Source organism: Salvelinus alpinus, chromosome 5 (genome assembly GCF_045679555.1).
Source record: "Salvelinus alpinus chromosome 5, SLU_Salpinus.1, whole genome shotgun sequence".
Lineage (NCBI taxonomy): Eukaryota > Metazoa > Chordata > Actinopteri > Salmoniformes > Salmonidae > Salvelinus > Salvelinus alpinus.
In genome coordinates, this window is record NC_092090.1 from 30,421,188 (window position 1) to 30,449,022 (window position 27,835).

Sequence of the window (27,835 nt, forward strand, 5' to 3'; positions counted from 1 at the left end):
TCACCAAATGTTAGGTTAAAAGTTGGGTGAAAAAAATACCAAATGACCTTACGTTGATTACTTTTTTCAAATCCAATCACTTTTCCACATTGATTAAACGTCATTTCCCAGTAGAAACTAACATCATAATGTGATGCTTCCTGTTCTTAGATGCACAGCTCAAATTAGTTGTCCTCTCACTGACAAGGAGCCACAGTGTAAGCCAGACAACTGCCGGACAAAGTGTCTCCTCATATCCTCTCACCACAAATGACACATCTACTCTTTGTATCTCTGTTGTTCTGGTTGACTAAAATAACATATTGTCTGCTTCTTTTGTCCTGATGTGACTTGTGTGACACACACAGAGCTCCTGTTGTGTTCTCTCTTGGCATCTCCCTCTGTTTCACTGGTAGACTTGTGGGAGATGGGCGGCGGAAGCTAACACTATTATCACTATGCGAGGAGAGAGTGAACTTAACTTAATCACTTCCATCTCTGCCTTCATATTCTGTTTTAATCATCCTGTCCCCCAGCGCTTTGTAGAAGAAGTGATAGGAGTCACATGGTTAGCTTGTTGATCCCAGCACTAGAGAAAAGGGCATGTTTGACTTGCCTTGCTGTTTTAAGGGAGACTCTATGCAGGGTAAATAGCAGCCGGCAGCCGGAATATACCACAGGCGGACAGGCTTCAATTAATAGGAATGCACCTCTTTTTGTTTACTGTGTTCTCTAAAGGTCAGCCAAGTCATGGTCTTGGAGGCTCTGTTTTCGCCCATTCCCAGGGTTAAATACGTTATCAGAATTAATGGCTGAAGCCCCCTCCTCACCCCAGCCTAACCTTCAGATATATGGCTAGCCCATCTGACCTAGAACACAACTATAAATAGACACTCAGTAGGCCTAGACTGTGCTAACCTCAAGCTTTCTCTATGATACGCAAACAGAGAGTAACACACACACACACACACACACCCATACTCACAGACACACACGCAAGAAGAACATGAGCAGACTCATCCCACACCTTCCACGTTCCTGATTGTTCTTCCCATGGCTGCATGGCTCGCTGCGTGATAAAGCAGGGCTCTCCAGCTCCAACTGCAAGCATTGTTAGAACTTGCCAAGGCTCATTAATGCTGAGAGCGATAAGCTCTGAAGGACAAATTGTGCTCATGTATCAGCAAGAAGAAAAAGTTACAAGACACTTTCCTCTCAGCCTTCCCCTCCTCCTAGTCCTGTCTCCCTCTGGTTTTGTTTTTCTTAATGTCTAATTGCTATCAACAGCTTATCACTGGTGTTGACAAAACAACGGCCACAAAAAGCAGGCGCTTGGAGAGCTGTTTTTAATTCTTTCGCTCTCCTTTCTCCTTTGTTTCAAAGGCAGAACATTAAAGTCTACTGACGATCCTTATTCAAGTAGTTTCAGATAGCCTTAAATATTTATGATTACACAGTTTCAAAAGATATCCTCAATCTTCATACTTCACAGAACTGCAAAGGGCGCTTTGATAATTTCTTAAGCAAGCAGGCAGGAGTAATAGCATTAGTGTAATTGTACAGAGGGTTTCGCTGCTTCCCATAGCCATTCTGTGTAGTGGTTATGTAAATAGAACTCAGAGAAAGTAACCTGGGGAATACATATTGTCAATTTGGATAGAAAGAACATGCTCGGGCCTGGAGAGGAGCCGGATAGTAATAGTGATAATAATTATAACGGTAATGACTATGAAGATGGAACCCAGATAATTATCTTTATTAAACAGTATAGCCTGGGGTTAGCCCCTGACCCCAGTTCAGCTCTAACAGCTTCATGTGAACGCTCCTGCAGGGCTTTGGAGCCTATCCCAGCATTCTCTCCTTCTGTTCAGGAATCAAGCTCTCTCTCTCTTTCTCTCTCTCTCTCTCTCTCGCTCGCTCTCTCTCTCTCCCTCTCTCTCTCTCTCTCTCTCTCTCTCTCTCTCTCTCACGCTTTCTCTCACGCTCTCTCTCGCTCTCCTGCTCTCTCGCTCTCTCCCGGTCTCCCGCTCTCCCGATTACATTTAGACTGCACACCCCTCTGTCTGCACACAACACATACAGCTTTAGGTCATACAGTGTAATGCAGGAACATCAGAGGTCTGTATTTAACTTTCCTAATACAGTAAATAGTCTCTGTCTGATAGATTCTACAGGAGGTGATTAAGGTAACTGGAGTGATTTTCATTCCCTCTAATAACTATTATCATCCTAACTCCCATCTCTGGTGGAGCTATGGGGTTAAATCCTCTATAAAACAGGGTAAACTGCATGTGTAAGGTGATAAGCTTGTGGGAGCTAGGGCCTCCAGGATTATTTAGTGTGCAGCTCATTACTTAACATACAGCTGCTTAGCCGTTACTCTGCCCTGGGCTTGGCAGGCGTCCTGAGCAGCATTCTTTGTCGTAGCACATACCTGAAGCTGGAGGGGGCTGAGTCCTGACGCTGTCGCAGCTGCCATTGTGGATGGAATGAACTGCACCGGGTAGTTATCACCTGTCGGGGGGAGAGAACAATGTGCACAGGTTGAGACAATGAGCTAAGGGAACCGGGCCCACAGCAGCCAGGCATGTGCCAACACAGTCCCTGGGCCCTCCTCTCCCTCTCCTCTCCTCCTCTGGGCCCTCGGCTTCTGGCCCAAACATCTGCACCAACAAAAGGCTCAGCTGGGCCGACTGGAGCAGCATTACTCAGAAACGTATCCCTCCACCACACTACACCCCTCCTCAAACTCCCACTCCCTGCTCTCCATCTCCACGCTGGAAAACAACAGGCACTATGAAAGGTGTGCGTGTGTGTGTGTTAAATATCTGTGTGATTATAAGTGATTACACAGAGGAAGTAGCATGTTCTCTCAGGCATTTGCTATTGTTTGACACAACATTGTTTGTTTGGCAGTGAGAGTTTTGGCAGACAAGAGGGAACAGTGCTTTAAGAAACGAGTTAGAACAAGTGTGTTGTTACAATAACACGGTTAACAAATACAATTTTTATCTTGGTATCACATCAATCTAACCAGTATGAACTACTATTTTTATATAATTTTTTATTTTATTGCTTTACAGTGCCTTGGCAAGCTGTCAGTGAGTTTGAAGGACAGGTATGTAGTAGGTGGAGTCTATATGATTGATGTTGTGGGAGCGTTGAGTGTGTCACTCAGTACCAGAAGCCTTTACACTCAGCCCAGTGTGTTCAGACAGACAGACAGACAGACAGACAGACAGACAGACAGACAGAACAACCCCAGTGAGACGGGCCAGGCCAGTAGTGTAGCCTACTGGCGTGAGGGGAGTGGAGAGGAGAGCGGAGAAGGGAGGGGAGAGGGGAGCGGAGAGGGGAGTGGGGGTTGATTGAAGCATGCGTACTGAGGGGGAATTGGCCCTAGTTCAGACCCCACTTCCGCCTGTCACTTCATATAGAGCCATTAAGCCACAGGCATGAGGGTACATGTCTATACATTGTCTTTTGTGGAAGACACATTTCAGTTGAATGCATTCAGTTGTACTGACTAGGTATCCCCCTTTCCCTTTCCCCTTTTCTTCCTTCACCCTCACTTTGCAATCTTGTACAGCACAGCACATTGTGATAAAGCCAGGAAATTCAATCCCCATTTAAGGCAGGGGCAAATAAAATCAGGCCAGTGAAGTGATTTCAAATTGTCTCGTAGGAGGGGTGGGGTGTGGGTCGTTACTACCCGCATGGCCTTTTCTCTCAATGCATAAGTATGTCATCCCTCTCTCTGTACAGAGAAGGAGTGGGGGAGTTCTGCCTGACTTCAGGGGGGGCTCAATGACAAGTCATGTGAAACCAGGGAGGAAGTCATGTGAAACCAGGGAGGGGTCAGCTGCCAAGAGAGGACACCCCCGGCACTGTACTGGGGGGTCTGGAGGGAGGTCTCAGGGGGGTCTAGAGGGTCCAGGGTTGTATGCAGACTCCAGTAGACTGGGCGTGCTGCCAGCCTGGTGTCAGTAATGAAAGAGAACCAGGGTTTCAAAGTGTGCTGCTGTCCTGAGGACGGCTGATCCCATGGTCAGGCCTGGGTGATGGATCTCTAGGAGGGTTAAATAGGGGTGGGGGCAGATGATGCCATGGCTGTGTCAGAGCTGGGTACATAACTCTGGCACGCTATGGATCGGGTGTTTGTTGTCACTCCTGGAACTGCTGAGGGATGAGATGGATGGATTCCCTTCATCATGACAAGTCGGCTGCCGGAGCCCTGATGCAGCACAGTGACCACTGTGATCCAAACAGGATCTCTCATCCACAGTGAACCAAGCTCAAGGGTGATTTATGTCCTGTCAGAGCTTACATACAGACGGTCCTCCATAGGAATCAACCAGTAATTTACCTCTGAGATGGTCGGTACTACCAACAAGACCAGTATCAAAGACATTCCCTGTCCAACAAGACAGATGGGGCCAACGAGCCGCTACCTGTTCAACATCATAATGCTATAGAGAAAGTGAAAGCAGAGACAGACAGGAGCTGCTGAATAATGTTTAAAGGTCTCTGTCTGTGATGGTAATGTTGGAGAGAGAGGCTCATCTCATCCTGCATTCCTTTCTCAGCCAGGTGTCATGCTGAAAAACGGGCCCAATTAAGTGGAGTTGTGTGGGACTGAGCGGCATCGGGCCCTGACCCTCTTTATCGTTGAGCACCCTCATATCTAGTGCAGGGCCCTCCAGCTGCCTGGAGCCTGGGCTTGAGGACACCACAGCCTGAGAGCCTGGGCTCAACACTAATGAAAAGGAGTGGGTAGGACCATAGAGCAGGGCCTGATGCAGGAGAAGGGAAAAGCCTCTCTCTAACAGAGCTCTTCACAACTGGGCACGTGATGCCAAGGGCAATCTAAAATATTCTGTCAGAATACTAGAGTTCTTTGAAAACAAGTGGCTCTGGAATGAATGTTCAATTACTAACTCTGTGCCCTATTTCACTTTCTCTGTTTGAAGTGCTTACAATGTCTCTATCCAGCTAAACAAGGTGGTGAGAAAGTTGGTGCTGAACAACAATAGAAGGCCTAACACTTGTGAGCATGAATGGCTGACACAGATTCCATGGAGCTCTAATGCAGCTACTGTATTCAGTCACAAGAGGGACAAGTCCATCGGTTATTGTGCGCCGGCGGAAACATAAATGCGGCAGCAGTCATTCCAGCTGGATGTCTATGTGTGTCCTCCTCATAGCATAGGGACCCAATGACCATGGAGTCATTCTGCAGGACCATTAGACTACTATCAGAGTGAATGTCTCTGTGTCCATGTAAACAGAGCGAGCTGGCGTCTATTTGTTTAAAGGATGCGTCTCTGCTCTGCCATGCAACGTCAGGGCCATTGAGCACAGTGTGCAGAGGGAGAGATGGCACGATGCTACGACGCTGGCAATAGCTCTGTCGTCGTGGCAACACCGCGGGGTCAGGGTCATAAGCAGTGGCCCCTGGGAGGGTCTGTCTTATAAAGATGACATCAGATTAGTGTGCCCTAGTGTGGAAGTGAACGCTTGGCCACTTCCCTAGTCTTCATGGAGGGTGGACACAGCAGCATCCTCTGATCTAGCAGACTGGTCATAAGGTAGGATCTTGCGTTGGGGGTTGAGGATAATAGAGACGTTAAGCTACTTCAGTTGATGATGGTAGTCATTGGTAGTCATTTTCAGACCCTTTTTCCTTTTCTTTATGAATAACTCATGAATTATTCAGGGTTTGTGTTTACACATGGCGACCCATGCATGCCTTGAGTCCATAATACCTTCTGGTATTTGTACTAAAACATTTTCCATGTCAAATGTATTAAAGAAATCGACAGGCAAAAGAATCCCCTCAGGCGCTGTGTTCCAGCTGACATGCCTCTGTAGTTCCAAAATAGCTGACTATTTTTTTCATCCTGTGGCTTTATAGTAAATGTATTAGCTGCACTACCACACCTTTTAATGTTCTGCTATTTACCTGCTGACTAGACTAGCCAATCTTACTCCACCCCCTCTGCCTTCCACCATGTCCTGAAGTTACCTCAATGTTGTGATACGACGCTAACAACAAATGTATTTGTGAGAGCATTCAGGACAGACAAAAAGAGGCCTGGACTTTCCCTCCCCCCAGGTCGGTCAGGGAGATGAGAAAACCCTTGCATGTGCAATTTTACTTTACTTCCAGCTGATATTCAATGTTCAGCAAGAATTAAAAGGAATACCCAGCCATAGAGCTAAGGGGAGAAAGGCTGTGTGCCTGGGTCCACTCCAGGTCAGGGATCTGCCTGAATATTTAATTATAGAAGCCCAGAGTGGCACATCTTTAATTCTCAGCAACAATGAGCAGGGAGTCAAACAACAAGTCGTAGCAATTTGGGATTTGGAATGTGTTGCGTGTGGAGCCATTCTCTTTCTCCGTTCATCACACAAAGGGAGAGGGAGGCAAGCTGCTACAGGCAAGGGGAGTAGAGGCACCTCCGGGAGGGGGCCTTCACCCTTCATCCCCACAGGACAAATTACTGTATACCTGGGAGACGCTTGCCCTCCTCTTCCTCCTCTCAATTTTACACCTTAACCCTGACTCTTCTCATCTCTTCTTTCTCCTACTGTCTGTCTGTCTGTCTGTCTGTCTGTCTGTCTGTCTGTCTGTCTGTCTGTCTGTCTGTCTGTCTGTCTGTCTGTCTGTCTGTCTGTCTGTCTCTGGATGAGTGCCATGTGTCAGCTCATCTCCATAAAGAGATACAGAAGGACAAGACACTATCTCAGGATAGTATGTCTGAACATTAATACTGTACTGTTTCTGGTGCTATCACATTCCACAATATGCAGTATGTTTAAACTGACATCTAAGCTGTACATAATCCTTTGAGTGATTGATGAGTACAGTGAGAGAGTGAGGGGGTCAGTGAGTGCCTAGGTAGAGTACTGTGTTACTGCAGCAGGCAGTTCCCTCAGCAGATTCTTCCATAGTGATTACAGCCAGAGAAGTCAAGACACTTTCATGTTGAAAAGCTGTTTACATTCCAGTGCTCCTTTACTCATATCTATTGTTGAACAGGCATGCTGCCTTGGAGTTGAACACAGAACACTCCCCAAGGCTTGGCTCCATTTACAAGGTGACATAGAGTACTGTACGTCATCTGCCTTGGCCTTACTGACTACACTTTTATTTGATGCCGTATGGAGACTGGAATATGTGTATTGTAAGGATCCTATGATAACTGGGGCAGTGAAAATGAGCATTACTGACATAAAATACATTGCAAGTAAATGTATGCAATATATAACCATAATAAATGTGGGATAGAATATATTGGGAAAGGTCCTTCATCAATAAGATGACCCATACTGTTAAAATGAACCTGTGTCTGTGAGGAGGAGAACTGCATGTACATAACATTGAGAAGTAGACAGAGAACAGGACAGACAGAGACACAGGAAGAAACAACAGAGAGAGAAAGAGAGGAGCATACCTGGCTTGTAAGATATTCCCGGTGGGAAGAGAAAGCCCTGCTGGGCTGCGGCGGCTGCTGCCAGGGTTCGTTGGTCGTGTGGAAAAATAGGGATCATGAGCGGAGGCATGTGACCCTGGACCTGCTGAACAGAGAGAGAAGCTGAGATCAGACAGAGGCCTAGCTGAGCTGCAGACACAGAGCAGCACACTGAGGCAGGCAGGCAGGCAGGGGGAGAGGAGAGGAGAGGGGAGCACAGAGCAGATCACAGCCTGGCCTAACACGTCCTGACAGGGGGCTCTGCGGCTCTGACGGCCCTCGTGTGCTCACACAATACCTGGCCCGGCCGCGTCTGTTCCTAATCCCTCCAACACTATTTCACATAGGAACATCAAAGGACCCTGCTGCACGCGCATTGTCCCCCCCCCCCCCGCCTAGAGGGTATGACACGTGGGAGGCAAAGGACGGGAATTGAGGTTACATGATGTATTTGAGCACCTGTAGAGGGCTGTGTGGTGTGTATGGTGTGTGTACGGCATGTGTACGGTGAGTGGGATGACTGATGGTGACAGATACAGACTGGTATGGGAATGGATCAACAAAATGTCCCCAGTCTGTTCGCTGTAGTGTCGGTGGTGTGGTGAGATGGGAGGTTGAACCATAACGCTTCATAGGGACATGTACAAACAGACAGGGACACCCTCACACAAACAACCTGCCGCCCTGACTGACAGGGAAGATGAGCTCAGATATACAGCCTCTATCTCATACTTTTGGAGGATCATTTCTACAGACGATAAAAGCCCAGGCGATCCGGTAATTTACAGCAACGGCTTTCAGCCGCTGTCTGTTTGTGATATTTCATCTTAACGTCCAGAGCCATGCCCTGCCCCCCACATATCCTACACTGACTCTCAAAGTGTCTAAACTATTTCAGTCTGACATTATTAACCTTCACTGTCCACGCTGAAGCTGACTCTCGCTGTGTGTGTGTGTGTGTGTAAGTCTGTTTGTTTGTGTAAGTGTTTTTGTGTGTGTGTGTGTGTGTGTGTGTGTGTGTGTGTGTGTGTGTGTGTGTGTGTGTGTGTGTGTGTGTGTGTGTGTGTGTGTGTGTGTGTGTGTGTGTGTGTGTGTGTGTGTGTGTGTGTGTGTGTGTGTGTGTGTGTGTGTGTGTGTGTGTGTGTGTGTGTGTTGTTAATGTCTCTTAGAGGCAGTGTAGTGTGTAGGGGGGCTTCAGAATGAGACACATGCTGAGAGCTGAAGCAGAGCCCAATCTGACTGTGATCCTCTGCTTCCTGCCTGCCGGTGATAGGGAGCAGCTAGGCTGTTGGGCCTGCGAGGGTTAATCTAGCACCGGGCCAGCCCACCTCAGGGGAACCCGCCTGGAAAACGGGTTAATAAAGGTCAGCCCCCAAAATAAACACTTTACAGAATGTTTCTCCATTCATCCCTCTTTAAAATCAACTTGCAATAAAACGGGTCTGGGTGCAATTACTCCCGCAGCATTGGGGCATGAAATCAACCTGCTTTGAGCAACGACTTTTCCCCCACGTTCTAGCTGAGGTCTGCTTATGATCTCTGTCTGCTCCCCCTGTGTGCCCTGATCTGGTGCAGCAGGGCCCGTTCCCCACCGCTTTATATCCTCAGGACCACTCTATCGATCTGGCCAGAGGTGCAGAGGTACACTGAAAACTAAATAAATAACACTTTCTGTCTACGGAGCTTTTCAACAAAGTGCAAGTACAGAAAGTACATTAGAAAAGGAATGGAGAAGCATGTCATTTCCATTTTTCTTTCCTATAATCTGAAAAGTATTTCCGTAAAATGTGCTGCGGCTGGAGAAAAGTCAATGACCTGGGAGACTGGTGGAAATGACCTTAAATAATAAATAAAACATTTGTGGGATTGGTGTTCCAGGTTTCTAGGCAGAGGGGATGAAAGATGGCCCTTGGCCCCACATGTATAGAACATATGGAAAAATGCAATAATTAATGTCCCAACATGAGTTAGAGCCAGCGACAGGTGAAGGGGTACACTGGGGAACAGGGCCTGCCCTGTGTTGGAGTGTTCGTTCTATAAAACCAGATGAAGTATGTACTGCACTCACAGTGCAGAGAAAGACTCTCTCCCTCCCGGTATGTCAGTCTACCCTCAGGAAGGCTATTAAGGTCAGTCACATACATAATTGCAATTAACCTTACTCGCATTAAACTAACAAAACGAATCAGGCTAAAGCCAGGGTGTTACACTGAAACAGCTGCTCCAAATGTGCAACGTAAGTGGAACTATTATTGTAATAAGCTGAATACACTGAGCTTCACAGATTCAACACATTTAATCATAATTCTATTACTCCATAGCTATGAGCGGCTTATATCACTGATAAATATTTATCTTAACTATTCCCTGTCATCATTGTTTCTAACAGTAATATCATCAGTTTAGTTGTTTAATGAAATCAGACATTTGTTCATACAAAAGACTGAAATAAATGTGTTTAGGCATGTCGACATTAATTACTGTAGAGATCACTCTAGGAGCAGAAGGAGATTCTGTTCAGATATCTGATGCCATATAATTGGAATCGGAGTGAAAATCTATATCAAGAAAATACAGTGTCAATCAGACAATAGCTAAACTCATCAAATATCCTGAATGTTGCCTACAAACAAAGCTGTAAATGAAAAGGGAAATCTCTCCAGTGACAGCACTGTGTTTTTAATGAATAGATATCACAATAAAGAGATTTACCCAGGCAAGAGGAAATGTAAATGTGTATCGGGGAAAATAAGTGCATTGGGTTTGAATGGTTGTGATTTACAGTAATGAGCACTGTACATTAAACTTTCATTTACTCTGCTAATGTCAGAGAAAGGGAAATCAAATCTGGAGAAGCTTCAAAGTGCCAGCTAATAGTGGAAGTCTAGCCTTCAGCCTGTCAATTAACACATGGCACGGTAGTTCAGCAGACAATGCATTTATCAATTTACACATTATCACTCTGGTTTTCCATTGACTGGAAACAACCGTCAAAAACGCATCAGAAGAATGCCAGTTATGAGAATACATTGTTGATAAATTACAGATCAGCTCCCAGACAAAAGACTTCCATTTCAGTGTGTGTGTGTGTGTGTGTGTGTGTGTGTGTGTGTGTGTGTGTGTGTGTGTGTGTGTGTGTGTGTGTGTGTGTGTGTGTGTGTGTGTGTGTGTGTGTGTGTGTGTGTGTGTGTGTGTGTGTGTGTGTGTGTGTGTGTGTGTGTGTGTGTGTGTCAGTTTCTCCACACTTTGTGGCAACACCCAGACCCTGAAAGAGTTACCCTCAAGTTCATTAACCTATCAGCTGGGCGCCCAAAATATTTCTATTGCCAGGATGATCTTGAGGAGTCTGATAGAATGAAGTGGAGCAGATGTGAGCAGAGGACTTGGGCCGCGTCCTCCCCACTCATTGTTACGCTGGCACTGCTCCCTCTTTGTCTTAGCACTGCTAAGCACTGGATAATACCATTTCACGCCATCTGCCCCAAAGCTTCATTAAAGATACATGAATGGGCTATCTTATGAGGAACAGGTGCTATTGTTAGTCCCAGAAGACTCTGCACTGAGGATCGGACTCGGAATACTTGAGGAAGAGAATCTGTAGTGATCAGTCAGACAGATAGTTGGCTGGGGCTGCTCCCTCTGCCAGCACACGCACCAACAGAGGTTTCCAGGGGTGAGAGAGGCCTCTCAACCGCCTTGCAACATGTATCATCAATTCAGATGACCTGATGAAGTCTGTACCAGTACAGAGTGCAATCTGTTTCACTCTCAACGATGTGCTGGCATAATGAGAAATGGCACTAACTCTCAGTTTTAATTAGATTTAACACTGTGAACAAGATAAATAAATATCATTTAAAAAATAACTCAAAAATATCTGTGAATATAATAAAAGATGACTGAAAATAAAGTGTGTAAAACCAGCTTGAATATACAGTGAGATTCATTCTAACTGAATCAATGTCATTAGTGGAAGCATTGACATCAGCACTACAGTGTTGTAATGGTGTACAGCAGCAGCTAATCCCGGGGTCAGCCAGTGCAGAGAGCAGAGCCAGCCAAAGGCCTGGGATTGACCATGGTCAGATTACCATTAGACACACTCAGAGTAAGAGACAGGGCAGACATGAGAGAGAGCACTGCTCTTCTCTCCTATCACACACACACACACACACACACACACACACACACACACACACACACACACACACACACACACACACACACACACACACACACACACACACACACACACACACACACACACACACACACACACACACACACACACACACGTACAGGTGCAGATGGAGATGGCGATGTACAAGCCATTACTGTGCTCAATAGGGCCCTTGTCAGCACCTATGCTCCTCACTGTCTGTAGCGGTCTTTAAACAGGGCCCAGGAGACACCCTGCAGCACTACCGACCCAGCCCAGCAGGCCACCCGCACCCCCAAACACTAACACAGTCTGATCCTCACCAAGCGTCACTGGGATGCTGTCCTCTTCCCCTTTTTAAAGGAGGAGGGGAGTTGTTTTAACATGTCCAAATTCCCTCAATGTTGACAAGATGAGACAGAAGACAGAAAAGGAAAGAAAAAAAAGTGTGATTTTGTCTCACTGTGTTTTAAAAGTTTGGAGCTGCTGAGAAGCACAGTGGGAGTCTCAGGTGAAATGTCTAAGCGGTAGCTGACTGACACCCTCCGACGTGCTACCCAGATGTGTTTGGAGGAATATCAAACCTGTATGTGAGGTTTCATCTTTATTCATTTGATTCATTTGCACTGACTTGTGCAGTGTTACATTATAAAGCTAAATAGACAATTAGGCAAAACATTTGCTAGAAATCACAAACAGGGAGTCTAGATGTGCTTATTAAACCTACACTATTTCTGCCAGCCGTTCTGCCACAATTCCAGCAACCCCACTTTTCACATCTTACCTGAGGAGTTAGAAAATACATTGGGTTGATATAATTTGACCCAGAGAGGAATGGCTCCAGCTGTTACTGTAAGTGCTGATAGTTGACACGGCGTTCCCCCCTACTTTCTACTGAGTCACACACCAAACGCCTGCGAGTGGAAAGCACCTTAGGAGCTCCATTTGAAGGTAAAGTGATCTACAGGAAGCTGGCAGCCCTGGCTTCATCCCCACAGAAAGCACTGTAACTGACACCAGACGGCCATGTGAACTCAACACCCGGCCTGCTTCTGTGCTACTGTGCTGCTGCTGCTGCTGCGGAGAGAGAGAGAGAGAGGGCTGGGCGAGTGCTTTCTGGAGCCCAACCAGGAGGAAAATCACTGAATGGAACCACTCATGTGCTCTAGAGTCTGTGCATTACTTTGTTCTAGAGAGGTCAATTTATAAAACAATCCCAGAGATCCCCAAGCACACATTACTCCCACATCACAGGTCATTTATCAGTTAACCGCACTCCTCCAGTGTGACCGCACTACAGCTTTACGCACTAATCCAACACAGGCTCTGACACACACAGAGGCACGGGCACCCACATATGTACACACACACAGGCACATGCACACTCACAAAGACACAATGTGACAGCACAAAAGGGTGCGCACACACGCACACACCCACCCACCCACACACATAGTCCAGTGTAGTTGTGTTATCAGAGTCCCAGACATTGTGCTCTGTTTGGTGTGTGATGGTAATCAGGCCAGTGGATCGATAGCGCTGAGCCAGACTTTGATCCCTCAGCCTTGTGGCTAGCTGGTATTAAGGCCAGGTCTCCACCTCCCTCCCCAAAACCTCCCTCCTCTCCACCTGCCTCCCAGACTAGAGAACATTGTTCCCTCTGAAATGTGATCCCAATCTACTACAGAGGTACAGGTCAGCAACAAAAGGTTGTTGTCCTGGACATGACTGTGACCCGTCTCCCCCTTCCCTCGGACCCTTAGACCTCACATTTAGCCAGCAGGAAAAAGATTAACATCGTCTGCCAAAGGACACAAGTCATTCTCTATTCTGCTGGAGAGGCGTCTGAGCAAGAGCCTGACTAATAATACGTGTACGCTACGCCGCTGCTCTTTGACAACAGGGACTGTCTGGAGGGTAGGGGAGGAGGGTAGTGTCCACTCTCCCTCCAGTCTATCTGCAGCAGAGAGCAGGGTAAGGTGCAGAGGAATCCGACACTGGGGTGAGGTCGGGCCGTCTGGGGAATAACCAATAGATGACTTCTTGTTCCACTAATTCCTTACACAGTAAAACAAGCTCTCTTGGAAGGGAGCCATTCCAATATGTCTATATTAAGTCTGCTGCTGTTAAAAAGCAGGGCAGACAGCACCCTCCAGCCCAGCCCCCTCCCTCCCCCTGACTTCCTCTGGTTCCAGGCTGGCTCAAGAACTCTGCACTGACTGGAGGCTGCTGTACTCTACTGTACTATATGCCACACTGCCACACTGGAAAGCATTCATACAGTATGTCAGTACACTAAAGGTTATACCTAAACAATTACAGGACATTTAGAAGTGTGATGTTTAGGTTATGATATAAATAGTAATATGAGACTGTCCAACCATAATGCTGAAGATAAGAATAGAATATGATGCAGCATACCAGTATGTTGGTGAATGTTACTGATGTTCAGAATAGAATATGATGCAGCATACCAGTATGTTGGTGAATGTTACTGATGTTCAGAATAGAATATGATGCAGCATACCAGTATGTTGGTGAATGTTACTGATGTTCAGAATAGAATATGATGCAGCATACCAGTATGTTGGTGAATGTTACTGATGTTCAGAATAGAATATGATGCAGTATACCAGTATGTTGGTGAATGTTACTGATGTTCAGAATAGAATATGATGCAGCATACCAGTATGTTGGTGAATGTTACTGATGTTCAGAATAGAATATGATGCAGCATACCAGTATGTTGGTGAATATTACTGATGTTCAGAATAGAATATGATGCAGCATACCAGTATGTTGGTGAATGTTACTGATGTTCAGAATAGAATATGATGCAGCATACCAGTATGTTGGTGAATGTTACTGATGTTCAGAATAGAATATGATGCAGTATACCAGTATGTTGGTGAATGTTACTGATGTTCAGAATAGAATATGATGCAGCATACCAGTATGTTGGTGAATATTACTGATGTTCAGAATAGAATATGATGCAGCATACCAGTATGTTGGTGAATGTTACTGATGTTCAGAATAGAATATGATGCAGCATACCAGTATGTTGGTGAATGTTACTGATGTTCAGAATAGAATATGATGCAGCATACCAGTATGTTGGTGAATGTTACTGATGTTCAGAATAGAATATGATGCAGCATACCAGTATGTTGGTGAATGTTACTGATGTTCAGAATAGAATATGATGCAGCATACCAGTATGTTGGTGAATATTACTGATGTTCAGAATAGAATATGATGCAGCATACCAGTATGTTGGTGAATGTTACTGATGTTCAGAATAGAATATGATGCAGCATACCAGTATGTTGGTGAATGTTACTGATGTTCAGTAAATTGGTTGAAGCATTAACATGTTAAGAGTACAAAGCAGAAGAATGAAGCTACTCCCCTGAGAATAGACGTGATCAATGTAGATTCAACAGAAATTCTGTACTTTAATGCAAATTCTTGAGTCTCAAATACCTTCAATGTAATTTAAGTTTGTAAATATTTAAAGTAATTTGATTTGTATTGAATATAAAATATGAAAGATAGGCCTTGGGGTTGAAATGTTATGTACAAAAGCTGCTTTCATGATACTCTCTCTCTCGCACACACAGGTGCACACACACACGTACAAACCCACACTATCCCCTCTCCCAAATAAATGTCCTACTATTCCAGAACCACATTCTTACATTACTACCACCTCTACAATGTTACATTTCCAGAAAACATGAGATCTGTGTGGATGTTTTTTGTTAGGCACACAATGAAATAGAAGGGAAAAAATCATATTCTGGCATGGTCTGGTCATGAAATTCAAAAGGTTTGCAGTAAACTGGTCAAATCCATGGGGACTCCCTCAAACTGCATGGGTAATGACAGGAAAGATGCAAACAGACATAAACAAACCCACAAGTGAGTCTGTGCCTGGCATCATTATCCTGCGTATACATCCCACCTCTATGGGATTGGGAATAAGCAGAATGCCTCTGACCCTCACTGCAGGGGGGCGGGTGGAGTTGTAAAAGAGGTCGGACACGGCCTAGTCAGAGAGCCCACCATAACCACGGTGAACAGGCTGGGGGGATGTGAGGAATAGAAGGGTATGAACATGTGAAGCGTAGGAGAAAATGTGAAAAACTATTGGCATATGCCTGTGAAATCCTCCAATCCCTCAACATACTGTTAGGAAAGGCCAATCTCTGAGGGGCAGAAACACATGATCTCCACATAGCATTTTATATTTAATTATTTCTCTTCTGATACTTTTCATGTGTAAATCATCCCTTGTAAAAATATACTTCTGATGTACAGTCATTTTTCTGACATTTTCTCATGTAATTCGGGTTTATTTAAAACCAACATATGATTTATATTTTAATTTTAAACATCTACTGTTTCTGTGAATATAAAAGAACACAAAACAATTCTAACAACCTCACCATTGTGGAGACTGGGTGGGAGACTGGAGTGAGTTAATAAGAGACTGCAGTGTGTCTGGTGGTGGGACAGAGAGCTGGCTGGCTGGCTGGCGTTGGACCACCCCTATCTAATAATGGCATTGTCCACACGGCGGCTGGCTGGCCTCTGGGCTGGAGGCTGGTCAAGAGGGGGCTGGAGGAGCAGGGGAGGACTTCCCCTTCTTCCTGTCCTCTCCTCTGCTCCCTCCGCTCTGCACATAGACTGAGCCTCTGTCTTCACAATTGCCTCCCAGCTGCTGGGGCTTGGGAAAACAACAGTGGGCTCTGTTGTCCGGCAGAAAGCACGATTGTTGCGAGGGACCACTTTATTACAGGCATATGAGTGTGCTGAGACTTTAAAACGCGCTCAAATGTCATGTGCACACCGAGTGACGGGCAAGAATAATTCTGGAGAAAAAAATACCAAAAAAAACAAAACAATTCTGTGTCTGAATAACGGTGCAGGACAGAATGGGCCATTCATTGTGTTCCATAGGGAATGCTTGGACTCTCCTCCGCCCAAAAACAAAAAGGGTATTTTTTTGCTGCCATGGGCTGAATGCTTTGCTTTGCCACCCCGGCCCTAAGAAAACACGGGCCCCCTTTCTCCCTGCCGGCTGGCCGCACACACTAGATCCTATTAATGCAGCCCTCTCCCTGTGAGTGTGCCCACTGTGGAGGCCGAGGGCTGCGCAGAGCCAACGCAAAGACAAAACAGTTTGCTCAACATTAGCAGGGAAAACACTGGCCGAGCGGAGAGGGAGAGGAAACTAAGTCAACTTCACACTGGAGGATGTGTTCTCCGTCAACTGATATTTTTCTTCGGAGCACGGGGTCCAATGAGTGCCAAGTATAAGGCGACTGGCCACCTTCATCCAGGAAAGGATTATGGGGAGCAATAGAGTTGTAAACAGGTGCTTTATAATGATATTCAGAGGTCATAGAGTACGGCTTTATGTATCATAGCTACAGTTGGCCTCGTTTCACTATCAATAATGAGCTGTAAAGTGCTCCTGTTAGGATTATGAAGTGTATTTAACAGTACTGTCTTATCACAGAGCTCACTAGGTTCCCTAATGCCTGATGAGATGCACTACAGCTCCAGTGATCTGCTGTCTTGTGTTGATTACTGTTATCACTAGCATTGAGCTACTATGAGAGGCTGCAGGGTCCTGGCATAAATTACTAAATCCCAGTGCTTGTTTGGAATCCCCTCAGGTGACTAATTTAAGGCAGACACTCAGGTGTGACTTTACACATTACAACTGTTCATGTGACAGCCCTTGTCAAGATTCAGGCAGTTCATTAACGCAGCCTAAACGGGCGAGGTGTGGGAACACAAAGACGCTGCGCTGCCCTGCTGATAATTACAAGACCGCTAGGAGATGTTGTGTCATTAACATTGATAATGGAGGCGTGTTTATGTACATGCTTACATCACCAACAAAGACATGTGTGTTCCTAGCATATGTTCACCACACAAATGTGCCTTTGTGTGCCAGGCAGGCAGCCTCTATGAACCCATCACATCGTGTAAGTACTGGGGATGTGTATCTTTCAACGTTTACACTCTCTACAGTTTGCCATTCACAAGCTAGGGCCCAGTGTCAGAGGAAATGGAGCCTAATGCAATAATAAGTCCATTCAATATCCCCACTCTCTGTGTGTACCTTAACCCTGACCTAACGAAGAAAAGGAAGCCGGAAGAGTCTTTCAGCGGCAAGGCAGATGTACGTCGACAAAACCTACAGACCGAATCGTCCCAGATAGCCTGCACTGTTTATATTCATAATGTGTGAATTTGTTTTAACAGGCCAGCGACATTACTAGTCTTGCTGTTCGTCCACTTAGCTTAATTTCCAAACCATCACAGCCATTGCTGAGGTTGTATCTATTAAGCCCTTTTTGTGCATCATTAAGTTTTAACAGGGGCGCGATAGCTTTATTGTTCAAATTGCACACGACTTTATTTAACGTCAGCATTTCTTCTGCTTCCTGACAAGAAGTCACATTTCATAACTAATTAAATTGATCCCTCCCCCCGCCCAACACAGGCCACTAAATGGAATTATTTGCATCCAAGTGTCAATATATTAAATCACAGGGGCTAATGAGTTGGGTCAACGCTTTCTTTTATCTCTAGTCTTGCATGTGCACATCTTCATCAGCTAACAGTCTCCTTTAACTGGTGGGCGAGCATGTTATGTAGGGCTGGATCTATAGAGCTATCTCCCTCCCTGGGCTCAAGCCAAGCTGATATGATGAGACCGTTAGGGCCCCCGAATAATCCCACTACTGCCAGCCTAGCTAACACCGTCTGGAAACACGCTATCACTCCCTGCTCTATTATTCTCTTGCTATAATGCTAGTAGTTGATCTGGCTGGGCTAATTGGGGAACTTACACATTCCCTTTAACAATGTCTATTTTGGTGCGTTTTGCCAATGCATTAATAAGAGACTCTTAGAAGATAATTTGCGCCCTGGAAAACAACAGAAACATCTGAGAGGCATAAATTAGGAGCCATTATCTTTGTTCAATTAGCAGCCACCCTTGTGTTTATCTAAAGTTCATTTGAAATGATTCCTCATTATATGGTAGCAGTGTGCTTTGTTCTCGCTAAAATGTTAACCAAATAAAATGTTGGGTGCAATTACCGTTCATTGGATTACAAGGGCAAAGCATATTGTGTGTAGACTACAGTACAGTACAGGCTCCCGAGTGGCGCAGCAGTCTAAGGCACTGCCTCTCAGTGCAAGAGGTATCATTACAGACCCTGGTTCAATCCCAGACTGTATCACAATTGGCCATGATCGGGAGTTCCATATGGCGGTGCACAATTGGCCCAGCGTCGTCCGGGTTGGGGGAGGGTATGGCCGGGGCTAGGTCGTCATGGTAAATAAGAATTGTTCTTAACTGACTTGCCTAGTTAAAGGTTAAATAAAACATCAATAAAAATACAGTGAGCCAGTAAATTGTGGGAATTACTGTATTGGCTTGTCACATGATCTTTAGATAGGGTGTGACAGGCAAGGAACCTTATTACAATGACTGTAAATAATGAAAACCGAGCAGGAGCCAGAGTGACCTTTAAAGACACTGGGCAGAAATGTACCACTTGGGCTGGGGGTGGATATCTACAAACTGTAGTCAATGACTCCCACTTGCATTTGCCCTGATAATCTCCTGTATGTTCCACTATAGGTTAGAAGTCAAAACCGACTCATGTTCAAGGAATGTGTGTGTGACTCAGAGACACACAAATAGGAGAGCCGCACAGTGCTGCAGTAGGACTGGAGCGGCTCACCTGCACACTGACTAGCATAGCAGCAGTAGCACCTTACAGACCGACCGACCGACAGACCGACAGACCGACAGACAGAGGCATCTCTCTGTGCCCATATAGAGGGGAGAGGGATTGTTGCCTTCATTCAAAAACCAATGTGTGTGACACAAAGGGCTCTGTGTTTAATTAGGAGGTCCCTATTGCCTGGGCAGACAGGACCCGCTTTTATAGAGCTTCCCCTGTGAATTCTATCAGCGCTTTGCAACACTGGGACATGGAGCTACATCCTGAAAATCTCTAAACAGGCTGCTATTCTTTCTAATGTGTTCATGTGGGATTTCAAAAACAGACTCAGAGAGACAGCGTAAGACTGGTAGGTTAATAAAAGCAAATGATGTATTCAGGAATTGGTGGCGTAGTCTGTTCATCAATGATAATGGTGAGGAAGAAAAAAGATGATTAAATTACAGCTCAATGAGTATTTGCATGTAATGGAATGAATTCTACCTTGAGACAGACACACGTGTGTAACTTCAACTGTATGCCAATTTGAGCCTTTAAAAGCATACACTGTCAAAAAAAGGTTTGATTGTGTAAAGGAAGCTTTTGTGTCAACCAGGGAATTTATTGAAAGTTCCCTAGTCATACCTTCAAAATATATATCAAGTGAGAAAGGAAGCTGCTACTGATAAACCCTCTATTGGGGCCCTGGCCTGTCTAGCCCCTGGGCCCTGGACCCCGGACCCCTGGGCCTGTCATGCTTCTTCAAGCTCTACTGCTGTTAAATGACCACAGCAGAGGGAGGGAGGGAGGCCGGCTCTACGGCCCTGGGGATCCTGTGCTGCACATATGAGAGGAATCAGGCCCTCACTAGCTCTTGAGCAGGGTCATATGTCTGTCTGTCTGTCTGTCTGTCTGTGTCTGTCTGTCTGTCTGTCTGTCTGTCTGTCTGTCTGTCTGTCTGTCTGTCTGTCTGTCTGTCTGTCTGTCTGTCTGTCTGTCTGTGTCTGTCTGTCTGTCTGTCTGTCTGTCTGTCTGTCTGTCTGTCTGTCTGTCTGTCTGTCTGTCTGTCTGTCTCTGTCTGTCTGTCTGTCTGTCTGTCTGTCTGTCTGTCTGTCTGTCTGTCTGTCTGTCTGTCTGTCTGTCTGTCAGTCAGTCAGCCAGCCAGGCCCCTGAGAGTAGAGCTTCTCTTCAGGCTCTCTCTACACCTTCTCTATGTTAACACTTACCTATAACACACTGATAAACACACAAACCCATAGGATACACACACACATACACACACAAATACAAGCACGGACATATAAACATATAAAGACACCCACACACATGTACACAAGTTCTACAGTATGTGTGAGTTGTTGTGTTGTGGTGTTGCTGTGCTTTATAGGAGTGTGTCTGCCTGGCAGGCTAGGATGTGGAGGTGGTTAGCTAGCCCTTGTGTAATTAAATAGTATCTTTAATCTGGGAACTGTCTGCAGCTATTATCATTTAACCCTTAGAAGTCCCCTGCTGTTCCTCCACACCATTTAAAACCACATGTGAGGAAACCTTTTCCACTTTGAAGTAAGGGCTGACAACAAGGCACTGGTCTTTTCTCTTTTAACTAAGGCAATGGAACTTCTTTAAAGCCAAACAACAAGTACCAGCACACTCTGTGCTCTTGGTAGATGCTATGGGGGGCAAAATATTATGGGGAGGAAATAATTATGTCTGTATTACATTAGAGATTTTTTTGTAACTTGTGTATTTTTGTAGTAACATAAATAAATGTAATATTTAAATAGCCTTAAGTCCAAAATAGCTCCAAATAGAACACAGATCTAAGAACAATAATTCTCTATATAAAGTGAATCTACAATAGGCATCATTCCCAGCCAGAGGGATAAATAGAGATTAATAAAGTGTAGAGTGACTCAAAATGAGTGGATCAGTGGACGGTATAAGTCCTGGGAGGGGTGTGGATGTAGCCACCCTGTACAGGATGGAGGGCTTGGTGTAGAGGGGGGTGGGAGATTGGGGGAGAGGGGATTGGGAGATTGGTGGAGAGGGGGTTGGGGGATTGGGGGAGAGGGGGTTGGGAGATTGGGGGAAAGGGGGTTGGGAGATTGGTTGAGAGGGGGTTGGGAGATTGGGGGAGAGGGGGTGGGAGGTGGAGGAGTAGGGGTTGACAGCGGAAGTCACGTGGAGGTCCTTCACAGGAGCAGGAGGAGGAAAAGCAGCTCTGCGCTAGATAAGTAGAACCAGACCTGGCCAATGACGAGAGTGTTTAAGGCTGCTGGATTAAAAGAGTGAACCAACAATGGTCTCCACAGAACCCCATATGAGTGGGATCTTTATATCACTGCTAAACATACGGTACAACAATGCCAGCTCAGAGTTATAATTATAAACATAGGTAATAAAGTATGGATTGTTATTGTGTTATTGTGAATGTGAGGACAGACAGACACATTGTAATTGACCTAACAGGGTTTTTCTGATTAAAAGCATCCCCCCATTTCATCTGGGGAGCTCCATTCTTCAACCTGCATCGTGTGAAGATAAATTTCAGCCTTTCAGGGAATATTTATTATCTTGCGTATGTGTGTGTCACTTCGTCTCACATCGTACCAGCCCCATTTTTCAGGAATGCATGGACTGTTGCCATCCCAATGCGCAGGAGATACACGGCAGCTCAGAAGCCTCGTGAGAGAGCAGGAATTTCCACCTGGCCTGGATCTGTGTGAGAGCTCTGAGGGCAGAAGGGCTGGAGGATCGCGGGGCTGTTGGGGATGGGGCCTGGGGGCTGGAGGGCTGGGGCATGGGCAATGACAGCTAACTGTTACTGTAGCCAGAGAGCTGCACTCCATCACAGCATGGCAAGGCAGCCCCCCCCCCCCCCCCCCAAACCTCTCTGACCCCCACCTGTCATCACAATCTCCCAGTCAGTTGGCCCCTGTGGGCAGGGAGCAGACCTCCAATCACTACCCCCAATATACTGACCTAGAGTCTGGAGTTGTCACTGGGTTGGATGAAATACAGCCATTAGAGAAACTAATAAAAATTCCTCCAATCCATGGCGATTATCTCTATATAAATATATCCTCTTCAGAGAAACATGTGTTCGGCCAACAACAGCAGTCACCACCATTTTATTAAGTCATTTCATAGACTGCTACCCATGCTGCTAACATATGGCTGTGCTGCCATTCACTCCTATATAATTACAGAAAGCCATATGTAAGACTCAGCCTGGGCTCTGATGTTAAAATAAAACCGTATTTGTTGCTATTGGGGAGGAATAAAAAGTGGGTGTGATTGTCAAGGAGACAGCCCCCAACAGTCCAATCGAGTGCCGGTCGATGTGGCTGATTGATGCAGATGCAGGCAGAACAGAACAGGCAGAACAGAGCTCTGCTTAGCGTCAGTTTCTGCCTTTCTGTCTCCTTAATTCACTGGCTTTCCATGGCCGCATTCACACAGCTTTGATGACTCTGTTATGTAAGAAACACATGCTCTGTTACGGATCAGATTTACTTCAACATTTTGCTTTAATTGTCACAAGCCTCTAGTTGATTCCCTAATTGTGTTTATCAAGTTTAATACTTGATTCACATAACAGTAATCCTCTCCCTGAGCGGAATTAGTTTAACAACAACAAGGGACGACTAGAGGGGAAAAAACGAGAGTTTGGAAAATAAACACAGAGCCTTGAGCTTTAAACTTCTGATAAGCCCCTAACACCGTAATCAAAACATCTGCTATCTTAAAACAAGTGACATTGTAATCCCGAAGGACAAAGAATCAATCTCTCTCCCTCCTCTAAGTAGAACTAGATGAAAAGAGAGAGAAGGCCATTCAAAAGGAGACTCGATTAAATTGGAGCGTGCCTCGTTCCAGACCGCTCTGCCTGTTTCTGCACACCCCTCCCTAACTCCCTCACTCCATCCTTTCCTCCCTCCCTCCCTCTCTCCCTCCCCTCCCTACCCCTCAAAGAAAACCCCTGAAAGTGCATGGCATGCCAGGGAGGGTGTCCAGTTTACGGTCCTGGTGGTTTTATTTGGACTCCTCCGGTCCGGTTTACAGTCCCCACTGATGTGATCAGTTACATCATCAATACAGCACCAGAATCTGAAGCGTTTTCCCCCTGGAGCCAAACTACAAGCACTTTGATGGTGAAGAGGAGGATCTCTAGTAAAGCCCACTGTTCTCCATACTAACAGCAGGGTAACCCAATCCCCCAGTGCTGTTTTACTACTGCTAAAAGTCTGCAACACGCAGGCTGGAAGATTGTTTAGAGTACTAATTCACTCAAAGCTGTTGTATATTAAGAGGACGGGGGCATTTTTAAGAGCAGAAAACAGAGTGCCGACGAGGTGCCTCGCTACCTCGCCCCGGCCTGCCTCATCCCTCCCCTCATCCCTTTGGTTGGCCATCTTTACGAGCAGCCAGACCAGCCCCACAGAGGACAGAGTAAAACTGGGTCACGAGGGGAGAAAATGTAATGAAGTAAGCATTAAAGGACTTGCGGTAGGATAAACAAAATGTCTAACATGATCAAACTGATTTGAAGTTGTTGTGAGAGTAATCTGTGCTTGATAAGGGCCTGGTGAGGGTTGTAAACAAGCAGACAGACTGAGGGGAGTGCAGCAGATGGTGTAAATATGTGTCTCTTTTGTTTAATTGTAGATATAGTGGTGTTTCATCAGGACAGATCACAGGGACAGAGTCTGGGGAAGGCTGCCTTGGCTGGAGACACAGATCTTTACATCTAGGGGCCTCTCTATCTGTTTGAAATAGATCCATACACTTTCAGTACCTCCCCAAGTGTGGTGGAAGAGATATAACACCCTCATCCCTGAACTGCTCATCAAGGGGAATTTCCAGGTAGCACATTAGTCTTTAACCACAGCATGAAAGAGTGGAGTGTGGACCTGTCAAAGTATGATGTGTTGTGGTGATGTGTGAGTGAGCCCAGGAGTAAAGAGTCCTTATTAAGGGGACTTGGTCCCAGGGCATAGGGTGCTCTATTCTAGAGTGTATACTAGTGAAGGTACTGTGCTAGAGAGCAGAGTGAGATCCTCTTTGGTGGAGTGATGGGGAGTCATTTCTCACAAACACACTGGACAGTGACAGCAGCACCAGAGAGGCCAACTCTCTGGCTTCTCCAGCAGAAGCAGACATTGACAGTGGGGCCTTTCTCTTGGGAAGTGCACTTGAAAGAGGGATGTTTATGGCCCAGTACTAAATCCTGCTTTTGTGCTTAATGCCGTGTAAATCCAAGGGGTTTGCTTTGCTGCTATGCCTCCACACATCACAGGGACTGGGGACTGGGGAGAGCCCTGGAGGAGTGGAGAGGGAAGGGGGTGAAGAGGGGATCTATAGCCCCCTCCACCATTCAACTGGGACCCTTGCAAAGTACGCCTACTACAGGAGGGACAGATTCTCAGCAAGGGAAAACATGTTTACTTCAAAGTATGGAACTGATAATGAAGCCATTTGTGATGGTAAATTGAGGAGAATTATGTTTTAATGATCCTCCTCAGAACAGAGAACAGAGACAGAGACAGAGACAGAAACAGAGACAGTGACAGAGACAGAGACAGAGACAGAGACAGAGACAGAGAGAGAGAGATACTGAGATACTGAGATACTGAGAGAGAGAGAGTGAGAGACTTGGTAGTGGGTGCGTGTTGGTAGTGGGTGTGTGTTGGTAGTGAGTGTGTGTTGGTAGTGGGTGCGTGTTGGTAGTGGGTGCGTGTTGGTAGTGAGTGTGTGTTGGTGGTGGGTGTGTGTTGGTAGTGGGTGTGTGTTGGTAGTGAGTGTGTGTTGGTAGTGAGTGTGTGTTGGTAGTGAGTGAGTGTGTGTTGGTAGTGAGTGTGTGTTGGTAGTGGGTGCGTGTTGGTAGTGGGTGTGTGTTGGTAGTGAGTGTGTGTTGGTGGTGGGTGTGTGTTGGTAGTGGGTGTGTGTTGGTAGTGAGTGTGTGTTGGTAGTGAGTGTGTGTTGGTAGTGGGTGTGTGTTGGTAGTGAGTGTGTGTTGGTAGTGAGTGTGTGTTGGTAGTGAGTGTGTGTTGGTAGTGAGTGTGTGTTGCTAGTGAGTGTGTGTTGCTAGTGAGTGTGTGTTGGTAGTGAGTGTGTGTTGGTGGTGGGTGTGTGTTGGTAGTGGGTGTGTGTTGGTGGTGAGTGTGTGTTGGTGGTGGGTGTGTGTTGGTAGTGGGTGTGTGTTGGTAGTGAGTGTGTGTTGGTAGTGAGTGTGTGTTGGTAGTGAGTGTGTGTTGGTAGTGAGTGTGTGTTGGTAGTGGGTGTGTGTTGGTAGTGGGTGTGTGTTGGTAGTGGGTGTGTGTTGGTAGTGGGTGTGTGTTGGTAGTGGGTGTGTGTTGGTAGTGAGTGTGTGTTGGTAGTGAGTGTGTGTTGGTGGTGGGTGTGTGTTGGTAGTGGGTGTGTGTTGGTAGTGAGTGTGTGTTGGTGGTGGGTGTGTGTTGGTAGTGGGTGTGTGTTGGTAGTGAGTGTGTGTTGGTAGTGAGTGTGTGTTGGTAGTGAGTGTGTGTTGGTAGTGGGTGCGTGTTGGTAGTGGGTGTGTGTTGGTAGTGAGTGTGTGTTGGTGGTGGGTGTGTGTTGGTAGTGGGTGTGTGTTGGTAGTGAGTGTGTGTTGGTGGTGGGTGTGTGTTGGTAGTGGGTGTGTGTTGGTAGTGAGTGTGTGTTGGTAGTGAGTGTGTGTTGGTAGTGAGTGTGTGTTGGTAGTGAGTGTGTGTTGGTAGTGAGTGTGTGTTGGTAGTGGGTGTGTGTTGGTAGTGAGTGTGTGTTGGTGGTGGGTGTGTGTTGGTAGTGGGTGTGTGTTGGTAGTGAGTGTGTGTTGGTAGTGAGTGTGTGTTGGTAGTGAGTGTGTGTTGGTAGTGAGTGTGTGTTGGTAGTGAGTGTGTGTTGGTAGTGGGTGTGTGTTGGTAGTGAGTGTGTATTGGTAGTGAGTGTGTATTGGTAGTGAGTGTGTGTTGCTAGTGAGTGTGTGTTGGTAGTGGGTGTGTGTTGGTAGTGAGTGTGTGTTGGTAGTGAGTGTGTGTTGGTAGTGGGTGTGTTTTGGTAGTGGGTGTGTGTTGGTAGTGGGTGTGTGTTGGGTGTGTGTTGGTAGTGACTGTGTGTTGGTAATGAGTGTGTGTTCGTAGTGAGTGTGTGTTGGTAGTGAGTGTGTGTTGGTAGTGGGTGTGTGTTGGGTGTGTGTTGGTAGTGACTGTGTGTTGGTAGTGAGTGTGTGTTCGTAGTGAGTGTGTGTTGGTAGTGAGTGTGTGTTGGTAGTGAGTGTGTGTTGGTAGTGGGTGTGTGTTGGTAGTGAGTGTGTGTTGGTAGTGAGTGTGTGTTGGTAGTGAGTGTGTGTTGGTAGTGAGTGTGTGTTGGTAGTGAGTGTGTGTTGGTAGTGGGTGTGTGTTGGTAGTGAGTGTGTATTGGTAGTGAGTGTGTATTGGTAGTGAGTGTGTGTTGCTAGTGAGTGTGTGTTGGTAGTGGGTGTGTGTTGGTAGTGAGTGTGTGTTGGTAGTGAGTGTGTGTTGGTAGTGGGTGTGTGTTGGTAGTGGGTGTGTGTTGGTAGTGGGTGTGTGTTGGGTGTGTGTTGGTAGTGACTGTGTGTTGGTAATGAGTGTGTGTTCGTAGTGAGTGTGTGTTGGTAGTGAGTGTGTGTTGGTAGTGGGTGTGTGTTGGGTGTGTGTTGGTAGTGACTGTGTGTTGGTAGTGAATGTGTGTTCGTAGTGAGTGTGTGTTGGTAGTGAGTGTGTGTTGGTAGTGAGTGTGTGTTGGTAGTGAGTGTGTGTTGGTAGTGAGTGTGTATTGGTAGTGGGTGTGTGTTGGTAGTGAGTGTGTGTTGGTAGTGGGTGTGTGTTGGTAGTGAGTGTGTGTTGGTAGTGAGTGTGTATTGGTAGTGAGTGTGTGTTGGTAGTGAGTGTGTGTTGGTAGTGAGTGTGTGTTGGTAGTGGGTGTGTGTTGGTAGTGAGTGTGTGTTGGTAGTGAGTGTGTATTGGTAGTGAGTGTGTGTTGGTAGTGAGTGTGTGTTGGTAGTGGGTGTGTGTTGGTAGTGAGTGTGTGTTGGTAGTGAGTGTGTGTTGGTAGTGGGTGTGTGTTGGTAGTGGGTGTGTGTTGGTAGTGGGTGTGTGTTGGGTGTGTGTTGGTAGTGACTGTGTGTTGGTAATGAGTGTGTGTTCGTAGTGAGTGTGTGTTGGTAGTGAGTGTGTGTTGGTAGTGGGTGTGTGTTGGGTGTGTGTTGGTAGTGACTGTGTGTTGGTAGTGGGTGTGTGTTCGTAGTGAGTGTGTGTTGGTAGTGAGTGTGTGTTGGTAGTGAGTGTGTGTCGGTAGTGAGGGTGTGTTGGTAGTGAGTGTGTGTCGGTAGTGAGTGTGTGTTGGTAGTGAGTGTGTGTTGGTAGTGGGTGTGTGTTGGTAGTGAGTGTGTGTCGGTAGTGAGTGTGTGTTGGTAGTGAGTGTGTGTTGGTAGTGGGTGTGTGTTG

General features: G+C 46.2%; 1 protein-coding gene across 13 annotated transcripts in view; it reads right to left on the reverse strand.

Annotated features, from left to right (window-relative positions):
• The window catches only part of LOC139575894 (transcription factor SOX-6-like), a 91,563-nt gene that overhangs the window by 45,314 nt on the left and 18,414 nt on the right, over positions 1-27,835 (reverse strand). For 9 of the 13 annotated variants that reach the window (XM_071401319.1, XM_071401322.1, XM_071401315.1 and 6 more), the window contains 2 exons: positions 7,437-7,560; positions 2,414-2,493 (listed from right to left, as the gene is read on the reverse strand). In XM_071401319.1, coding sequence (XP_071257420.1) covers positions 2,414-2,493; positions 7,437-7,560 — 204 coding nt within the window. The remainder of the gene's footprint in view (positions 1-2,413; positions 2,494-7,436; positions 7,561-27,835) is intronic. The other 4 variants (XM_071401320.1, XM_071401323.1, XM_071401316.1 and 1 more) reach the window with 1 other exon arrangement.